Source organism: Chaetura pelagica, unplaced genomic scaffold (assembly GCF_000747805.2).
Source record: "Chaetura pelagica isolate M959 unplaced genomic scaffold, ChaPel_1.0 scaffold32, whole genome shotgun sequence".
NCBI lineage: Eukaryota > Metazoa > Chordata > Aves > Apodiformes > Apodidae > Chaetura > Chaetura pelagica.
Window position 1 is genome coordinate 1,349,099 of NW_009952368.1, and position 9,743 is coordinate 1,358,841.

Sequence of the window (9,743 nt, forward strand, 5' to 3'; positions counted from 1 at the left end):
GGGGCACAGAATGGGGGGCACAGGGATATGGGGGGCACAGAAGGGGGGTGCTCCACAGGGACGCAGCGCCTTGCAGGGCACAGCCCAGCCCGCCGAGGCTGGTGCTGAGCACAGGGCGTTAGCCCACAGCCCGGGGGCTGCTCTTCCTCTGTCCCACCCCTGGGGGCTGCCAGTTCTGTGGCATTACTGGGTGGCCAAGGGTCCCCCTGCCCCCCTGAGTCTGTGTAACTCGGGGTGCTGGTGGTGGCAAAGCCCCTTCTGTCTGGGAGGCATCGTTGTCCCGTTGTGATCAGCCCTGGGGGAACCAGGAAATAATTACAACATGAGGCGATTTGTGTAGCAATTGGTGACAAATGTGCAGGAATCAGAAGCACTTTCAGGTCACAGACAGATGTTTTTTTCAGGCCCAGTTTGTATTTTATTTTTAAATCTCAGCCTGTCCTCATCCACCCTCCTTAGCAGAGATAGGAGCTGAGGGTTTATCCACCAGATCTGGGTCTGCTTGAAGCTGCAGGAGGTGGTGGGGGTTTTTTGGGATTGATAGGGTAAATAAGTATTTTAATTAAATCAGAGTGTTTTTAAGAGTAGAAATCATGTGTTCTCTGGGTTATTTTTTCTAGCATTGCTTAGAGGTGGTGGCTAAACTCCAGATATCAGCTGGAGTAAGATTAACTACAAGCTTACATGTGGGCTGTGCTTTATACACAGAGAAACAGACACATCCTCTGCCCCAAAGAAGTTCTGGTTTCTGTGAAGGAAAGAAAAACCTCAGCTGAGACTTGGGTGATCAGGTGAGGACGGGAAGCAGGGATTGGGGAAGGGAGACAGGGATCAGTGACGGCATCTGGGAGATAGCCAACAGCCTCCTTGGGTAGGAGTGGAGTGTTTAAGGTCCTTCATGAAACATTCAGGGACGTGGAGGGTCTGGCTGGCTCTTGGCTCACTTTCCCTCTTTGGTTTCAGGTGTTGAAGCATCCTCAGTCCCTGCCTTTGATGTGAAGATGACCAAGTTAGGGTTCCTCCGGCTGTCCTATGAGAAGCAGGACACTCTGCTCAAGCTCCTCATCCTGTCCATGGCAGCTGTGCTGTGTAAGTCTGTGTCCTGCCATGCCAGCCTTGTGGAGATGGGCCTGCTGGATGGAGCCACCTCAGCTCCTCCTTCATGCACTGTGGAGTTCTCATCTTTTGGAAGTAAACTTCGGTATCTATTCCTTGGAGATACACATCTTTCTGTCTTCCCGGTGACCAGTTTGAGACAAAACCAATTTAAACTTAGCCAAAAAATAGATAAAATTAATAAAACTCCATCTCGGGAACCCTATGGATTCACTCTGCCCTTTCTCTCCTTTTGCAGCTTTCTCCACCAGACTTTTTTCTGTCTTAAGATTTGAAAGTGTCATCCATGAGTTTGACCCGTAAGTGTTTTCTTCCAGTTCCTTTGGGGGACTGTGGAGTTATTTTCTTCTGGGTGGTCTCAAGTTAATCCCTGTTGTGGAGGAGGGACTTGGAGAGTGGTTTTCAGTACAGGTTCTACATCTAGATGTGGCTCTGTTTCATGCTTGTCCTTGCAGGTATTTTAACTACCGCACCACCCGCTTCCTGGCCGAGGAGGGCTTCTACAAATTCCACAACTGGTTTGATGACCGCGCCTGGTACCCCCTGGGCAGGATTATTGGGGGGACCATTTATCCAGGTAAACCAGCAGACTTCTGGTGAGCCTAAAGGGAGCTTGGGAGATGCCTTTCATTGAGGTGTCCTGGACAGGAGCTCCTTCCTGGTGAGGCTCTCAGCGAGCAGAGGGAGCGCACCCCAGTAACGGTGCCGTTGCTGTCCCGCAGGCCTGATGATCACCTCAGCAGCCATCTACCATGTGCTGCACTTCTTCCACATCACCATTGACATCCGGAACGTCTGTGTCTTCCTGGCTCCCCTCTTCTCCTCCTTCACCACCATTGTTACCTATCACCTCACCAAAGAACTCAAGGTAAGGGGATGCACCTGGAATGTTCATTTCAAGGCCCAGTTTTTTACTCCCTCAAGGCATATCCGTGTGGGACAACACAAGCCACAAAACCTGATGCCTTTTTCCACCCTCTGGCTGTGTTCTCCCCCCAGGATGCAGGAGCAGGCCTCCTGGCTGCTGCCATGATTGCAGTGGTGCCTGGGTACATCTCTCGCTCCGTCGCTGGCTCCTACGATAATGAAGGTGAGTTTGTGCCACTTGGAGCTCAGAAAACCTTTAAGGCCTCTCACGTTTTCCCACCTCCACGAGCTCTGCTCAGGATTCTCCGCACTAAGCCTCATTCTGGTGGTGACTTTGGCAGCCATCTCATTGTTGCTGTCTACAGGAGGAGAATCCAGGTTCCTCTGGGCTTTCGGGAACCACTGAGGAATTGGAAGCACCAAATATTTTTTTTTTTATCTTACTGGGTGCTCTGGTGCACCCTGGAGTTAAAATGTTGACGTTGTAGGGCTGATGTGAGCTTGTTGTGACTTTTCCATGTCCTTCCACCCAGGCATCGCCATCTTCTGCATGCTCTTGACTTACTACCTGTGGATCAAGGCCGTCAAGACCGGCTCCATCTATTGGGCAGCCATGTGTGCCCTGGCCTACTTCTATATGGTGAGTCTTCCTTCCTTTGCCTGGCACTTCTGGGTGTGGTGACCAAAAACACACAGGTGTTCTTCCTGTGTCCTTGTCTTCAGGGAGCTGGAGCCTGGGCAGAAGGTTTGGTGTGGAGGTGGGATGAGTGTTTGCTGCACTCGTTTCCACTTACCAAAACCGAGCAGGTTTCTGGGCAAGGTTTTATAAACAAGGTTGAACAATCAGAGCATCTGGCAGGTGTGGCTGTTGGGGCTGCTTCTGGGGAGAGCCCCTGGGTGAAAATCCCAGGAAAATCCAATCTGCCTCTGCTGTGTGACCTTTTCCATCATGGAACTCAGGTTTGTGTTTTGTCTCCTGGCAGGTCTCCTCATGGGGTGGCTACGTCTTTCTGATTAACCTCATCCCCCTGCACGTCCTTGTGTTGATGTTGACTGGCCGCTTCTCCCACAGGATCTATGTAGCCTATTGCACTGTCTACTGCTTGGGAACCATCCTCTCCATGCAGATCTCCTTTGTTGGCTTCCAGGTGGGCACCAAGGATGCAGGCTTAAGGGTGGTTTCCCATGACTAAATTTGTTTAAAAAAAGCTGACGCTGCGCGATGCAGCTGTTGTTGTCCGAGACACGGCTCTTGATGTTCCCCCCTGTCTGATGATGCTGTCCTCCTTGCAGCCTGTCCTCTCCTCGGAGCACATGGCTGCCCTGGGAGTCTTTGGCCTGTGCCAGATCCATGCCTTTGTTGACTACCTGCGGAGCAAGCTGAACCCCCAGCAGTTCGAAATCCTCTTCAGAAGTGTCATTTCCCTGGTCGGCTTCGTCCTCCTCTCCATCGGGGCCGTGCTGATGCTCACAGGTAGCTCAAGGCAGTGGTGGTGACAAGGGCCTTCTTTAATTTCTTAATTAGCCAGGATTAATTTTGCATTTTCAGCACTCCTGAGCTCCCCCCTGCGGGGGAAGCCAGGACCTGCCCTCTTTTTGACATAAGCAGGAAAATATTCATAGAATCATCATAGGGCTTGGAAGGCACCTCTCAAGATCATCCAGTCCAACTGTTCCTGCTGCAGCAGGAACACCCAGGGCAGGTCACACAGGAACGTATCCAGATGGGTCCAGAAAATCTCCACCACCTTTCTGGGCAGCCTGTCCCAGGGCTCCATCACCTTCACAGGAAAGACGTTCTTCCTCATGTTGAGGTGGAATTTCATGTGTTGTCACTTGGTGCTGTTTCCCCTCGTTCTGTCACAGGCACCACTGAACAGAGACTGGCCCATTCTTGACACCCACCCTGCAGATATTTATAGACATTAATCAGGTCTCCTCTTAGTCTTCTCTTCTCCAGATTAAACAGCTCCAGGTCTCTCAGCCTTTCCTCATATGACAGAAGTTGCAGTCCCTTCATCATCATTATTGAAGTAGCAGCTGGGAGATCTGGGCTCTGGGTGACATGAGGCACAGGGGGAAACCTCTAAAGCTGAATGCCCATCTGTAGTAGTGAAGAGATGCTCACAATAAAGGTGGGGTGGGAGAGAAGTCTTTATAAGGTGAAACTGGGCTGTGTTTCCTCTCTGAAATGGCAGTTTTGAGGAACAGAGATGTTGAATGAGGTCCAGGATTGGTCCCTCAGCCTCTTGTGTGTGAGACCACTTTGTCCATGTTGTCACTTGCTCCTTGTTGGGACCTAATACAATTTTTTTTTCACCTCTTCCCTAGGGAAAATCTCCCCATGGACGGGGCGTTTCTACTCCCTGCTGGATCCCTCCTACGCCAAGAACAACATCCCCATCATCGCCTCCGTCTCTGAGCACCAACCCACCACTTGGTCCTCCTATTACTTTGACCTGCAGCTTCTCGTTTTCATGTTCCCAGGTGAGCCCCAGCCCAGATGGCATCAGACTCTGATTTATTACATCACCAGAAGGGTTTTCTTCTGGATTATTCTCCAAGTCTGATGTGTTTCTCCTTCCTCTTGCAGTTGGTCTCTATTACTGCTTCAGCAACCTCTCGGATGCCCGCATCTTCATCATCATGTATGGTGTGACCAGCATGTACTTCTCAGCTGTGATGGTGAGGGCTGGAAGGATGAAATGGCCTTAATGAAGCTGATTTAATTGCTTTTTCTAAGCTTCTTCATGGTCCTTGCACCTTGAGCTGGTTGAAACATTCATGGGGCTTTTCTCCCTGATTTACAAGCAGCCAGGTTGCAAAACTGACTGGTTTTGGTGTTACTGGCTTCCTTATGGCCACTGCTCTCCACCACCAGGTCTTGGTTCCTCGTCTCCCATAGCTGAGTTGCAAATCTGAACAAATTCTCCAGGTGTACAAGGAGGAACTGATGAGAAACAGCTGCTCCTGAGTCTGTTTCTGCTCTTGCTTTAGCACCCCAAGCCCTAAACATAGGTTGATTTCTAGTTTGGAGGCATCTTTTCATTCTTGGCTCCACCTCGGAATGCCAAGGGATGTTAAATTGAGGTCACTTAGCCAGTTTTGAGAACTTCAGAGAACTTCCTTCAGGGGTTTCTCAGATGGTGGCAGCTCCCAGCCTGCACCCACTAACAAAATCGGCTACGGTTTTATCTCCAGGCTGATGTTGCTGCTGGATTTGAGGTGGGGAAGGAAGGATAGCATTTAATTTCCCTCTCCTCTCAGATGTCTGTCCAGGTTTCTGACAGGCACTGACTTTCCTGCTGTTACCTGTAGGTGCGTCTCATGCTGGTGCTGGCCCCAGTGATGTGCATCCTGTCTGGCATCGGGGTTTCTCAGGTCTTGTCCACCTACATGAAGAACCTGGACATCAGCCGGCCAGACAAGAAGAGCAAAAAGCAGCAAGACTCCACCTACCCCATAAAAAATGAAGTGAGTGTTGGAAGGAGAAGACACCCAGTCCTGGTGGGAATGAGCACAGTGGCTGGTGGCCTCAGCCCTCCAGCACTGACTCCAGTTTGTTCGCCTAGGTTGCCAGTGGCATGATTCTGGTCATGGCTTTCTTCCTGATCACCTACACCTTCCACTCCACCTGGGTGACCAGCGAGGCCTACTCCTCCCCCTCCATCGTTCTGTCTGCACGGGGTGGGGATGGCAGCAGAATCATCTTTGATGACTTCAGAGAAGCTTATTACTGGCTGCGACACAACACACCGGAGGTCAACAGGGGTAAATTGGGTGGTGGGGACCCAACATGGTCTGCTGAGGTTCTGACAGCACCTCTGGTGTTTGGGTGCAGGATGCGAAGGTGATGTCCTGGTGGGACTATGGGTACCAGATAACTGCCATGGCCAACAGGACCATCCTGGTGGACAACAACACCTGGAACAACACACACATCTCCCGCGTTGGTCAGGTGGGTCTGTCCCTCACCTGCTGCCTTGCACTGTCCTTTGGGGGGCACAACACTGTGTGACTGATGCTGTGTCTGCCCCAGGCAATGGCATCAACAGAGGAGAAAGCTTATGAGATCATGAGGGAGCTGGATGTCAGCTACGTGCTGGTGATCTTTGGAGGCCTCACTGGGTACTCATCAGATGGTAAGATCTCACAATGAGCTGTGTCAAAGCCATCCACGGGGCATTGATAGTGCAGGCTTCTCCAAAACAGTGCCTGGTGGAGCCAAGTCCCACCTTCAGCTTGGCTGCAAAGTGGAAACTACCAAAATGCTCCTGTCTGAGAGCTGCAAGGGGCTTTCCTGCTACTCCCAACCCAACCCATTTGCTCTTTGCCCCCAGCTCAACCCTTGTTCTTTGTAGTCACCCCCTTGATGTTTGTCCCAAACTCAACTTCTCCCTTCTCACCCCTGAACTCGACTGAACTCAGCTTCACTCTTGGCCCTCCTTGCTCTTTGTCCCCACCTCAACTCAACCCCTTGTTCTTTTCCCCAGCTCAGTGTCTCCCTCTGCCCCAGCTCAGCCCCTCACTTTTTGTCCTCACCTCAAGCCCTCTCTCTTGGCCTCACCTCTCTGCTCTCCCCGTTTCAGACATCAACAAGTTCCTGTGGATGGTGCGGATCGGGGGCAGCACGGACACGGGACGTCACATCAAGGAGCACGACTACTACACCCCCACGGGGGAGTTCCGCGTCGACCGTGAGGGTTCCCCGGTGCTCCTCAACTGCCTCATGTACAAGATGTGCTACTACCGCTTCGGCCAGGTCTACACCGAGGCCAGTGAGTCCCTAGAACTGCTCCCTGCAGAGGGGTGACACCATTTTGGGGCACCCCGACCTCCCTGGGGTGCCACGGGGCAGTGCTGCCTGTGCTTTGCCCTCTTCTAGAGCGACCACCGGGCTACGACCGGGTGAGGAACGCTGAGATCGGCAACAAGGACTTCGAGCTGGATGTGCTGGAGGAGGCCTACACCACAGAGCACTGGCTGGTCCGAATATACAAGGTAGGGCCCCAAAATGAACCGAAACCCCTCAAATCTGGGAAAAAACAGAATTTCACCTCATCTCACCTTTTTTTTTAACCACCAAGGTGAAGGATTTGGATAATCGCGGCTTGTCCAGAACGTAGAGGAGCTGCCGCCGCCCGCGCGCCGACCGCACTGACCCCGCTGGGCCTGTGAAGCAGGAATATTTGGGGGGGATTTTGGTTGGGGGGGGGGCATTGTTTTGTTTTCCTTGTTTTCTACAATTTGTAAGCACAGGCAGTGGGGACACACACACACGTCCCTGGCCTGCCCCTGCCCGTCCCTGCCTGCCAGGGAGTGATTTTTATACACGGAACAGTTGCCAAATCGGAGATAATGGCTTTAACTGGGGCTTGAATCACAGGGAATTGTAAGTGATAAGAATTAAATTTTAAGAAAAGCCGGTTTGGTTTTATTCCACCCCAGTTCTGCTGGGGATTTCTTTTCCCCCAGCCTGAGCGCGCGGAGAGGGGTTTTGGGGGCCGTTTTACTGCTTTTAAGCAATTTCGGGGCAAAGGGAAATCTGCCCTATCAGGGCTGTGGAGGTGGATGGGAAGGGAGGTACCTGGATGGGAAGGAGGAGGGGAGGGGAGGGACCCGGGCGTCCTGCGCGCGCAGGGCGGGGCGGGGCGCGGCGGCGCTGGCGGGAAAAGGCGGCGGTGGCGGGACTGGGACTGGGACCGGGACCGGCGGCGGGTCCCGGACCGGGAGCGGTGCCGGGGATGGCGGTGCCCGGGATGGCGGTGCCCTTCGTGGAGGACTGGGACCTGGTGCAGACGCTGGGAGAAGGCGCTTACGGAGAGTGAGTGCGGGGGAGGGGAAGGCGGGGGCGGATGGACGGACGGACAGAGCTTTGCACGCCCCTTGCACGCCCACTGTCCTCCCGGACCCCCGCGTGACACTTGCACACCCACACTGCTCGCCCCTGCTATGCCCATTGTATGGCTGCTGCTTGCCCACTGCATGCCCCACGTGTGCCTACTGTTTGCCCACTGTGTGCCCCTTGTGTGCCCCTTATGTGCCTGCTGCACAGCTGCTGGTTGCCCATTGCTTGCCTACTACTTGCCTGTTGCTTGCCCCTTGTGTGTCCCCTCTTTAGCTGCTGCATGTCCCTTATGTGCCACTGCTTGCCCATCACATGCCCCGTGTGTGCCCTCTGCCACTCCTTGCCCACTCCTTGCCACTCATCTCTTTGCCCATTGCGTGTCCCTTATGTGCCTGCTGCTTGGCTCCAGTGTGTCTCTGCATGGCCACTGCTTGGCCACTACATGCCCCTTTTGTGCCCACTGCTTGCCACTTGCACCTGCCCGTTGCCCACCCCCCCAGCAGTGTCCTCCCTGGTGGGTGCCCGCTGGGGCCCCCGCTGACCCCCCACCCACCCCAGGGTGCAGCTGGCCGTCAACCGCCGCACTGAGGAAGCTGTGGCTGTCAAGATTGTGGACATGAAGCGGGCAGCTGACTGCCCAGAGAACATCAAGAAGGAGATCTGCATCAACAAGATGCTCAACCACGAGAATGTTGTCAAGTTCTACGGGCACCGGCGGGAAGGGGCCACCCAGTACCTGTTCCTGGAGTACTGCAGCGGGGGCGAGCTCTTCGACCGCATCGGTGCGTAGCGGCGCCCTCGGTGCCCACGGAACGGTGCCTGGAAAGCATTTATCCCAAAAGGCTTGAGACTTGCTCGTCTCCTTCTCATCCAGAGCCGGATATCGGGATGCCGGAGCCAGAGGCACAGCGGTTCTTCCAGCAGCTGATCGCCGGTGTGGTGAGTGCAGCAGGGGTCTCAGTGGTGGGGCCAGTGGTGATGCCAGAAGTGCTGCTGGCAATGCCAGCGATGATCCTGTGTGGTACTGACCCTTCTCTCCATCCCCAGGTCTACCTGCACAGCATTGGCATCACCCACCGTGACCTGAAGCCAGAGAACCTGCTGCTGGATGAGCGAGGTAGGCACACCCCATCGCCATCCTCATCCCACCCCATCCTGTTCCTCTCCATCCCTCATTTCATAGAATCATAAAAATGTTAGGCTTGGAAGGGACCTTAAAAATCATCTAGATCCAACCCCTCTACATGGGCAGGAACACCTCCCAGTGGACCAGGTTGCTCCAAGCCCCATCCAGCCTGGCCTTGAACACTTCCATGGATGGGGCTTCCAGGACCTCCTGGGCAACCTGTTCCAATGTCTCACCACCCTCACAGTAACGAATTTCCTTCTAATATCTCATCTAAATCTCCTCCCTTCAAGTGTTAAACCATTGCCCCTGTCCTCTCGCTACACACCTGTGCAAAAAGTGCTGCCCCAGCTTTCTTGTAGGCCCTTCAGGTATTGGAAAGCAGCTCTAAGGTCACCACGGAGCCTCCTCTTCTCCAGACTGGACAGCCCCAACTTCCTCAGCCTGTCTTCCTAGGGGAGGTGCTCCAGCCCTCTGATCATTTTTGTTTTCCCTTCCAATTTCTCTTCCAATGATATTGACTTTCTGTCCCTGGTTGACCCCTGTCCCAGACAACCTGAAGATCTCAGACTTCGGCCTGGCCACGGTCTTCCGGCACAACGGGCGGGAGCGGCAGCTGAGCCGGATGTGTGGGACGCTGCCCTACGTGGCCCCCGAGCTGCTGCGGCGCCCCGAGTTCCGCGCCGAGCCCGTGGACGTCTGGGCCTGCGGCGTGGTGCTCACTGCCATGCTGGCCGGGGGTGGGCACTGCCCGGGGCACCTCTGCCGTGGGGGGGAGGTGGGAAA

The 9,743-nt window shown here is 54.0% G+C and overlaps 2 protein-coding genes across 2 annotated transcripts in view; both read left to right on the forward strand.

Annotated features, from left to right (window-relative positions):
* Positions 1–988: 988 nt before the first annotated feature.
* On the forward strand, positions 989–7,109 carry STT3A (STT3A, subunit of the oligosaccharyltransferase complex (catalytic)). The gene is made up of 17 exons (XM_010008090.1): positions 989–1,089; positions 1,355–1,415; positions 1,572–1,693; positions 1,839–1,984; positions 2,116–2,206; positions 2,517–2,623; positions 2,967–3,131; positions 3,277–3,457; positions 4,315–4,470; positions 4,577–4,668; positions 5,302–5,457; positions 5,556–5,744; positions 5,825–5,941; positions 6,023–6,125; positions 6,573–6,761; positions 6,869–6,984; positions 7,071–7,109. Exons 1-17 carry the CDS (start codon positions 1,002–1,004, stop codon positions 7,107–7,109), a joined length of 2,118 nt encoding a protein of 705 aa, XP_010006392.1. The 5' UTR covers positions 989–1,001.
* Positions 7,110–7,695: 586 nt separating this feature from the next.
* Positions 7,696–9,743, forward strand: part of CHEK1 (checkpoint kinase 1) — a 9,971-nt gene continuing 7,923 nt past the window's right edge. The window contains exons 1-5 of the mRNA XM_010008091.1: positions 7,696–7,807; positions 8,390–8,613; positions 8,706–8,770; positions 8,879–8,948; positions 9,509–9,697. Of these exons, the coding sequence (XP_010006393.1) occupies positions 7,728–7,807; positions 8,390–8,613; positions 8,706–8,770; positions 8,879–8,948; positions 9,509–9,697 (628 nt within the window). The 5' untranslated portion in view covers positions 7,696–7,727. The remainder of the gene's footprint in view (positions 7,808–8,389; positions 8,614–8,705; positions 8,771–8,878; positions 8,949–9,508; positions 9,698–9,743) is intronic.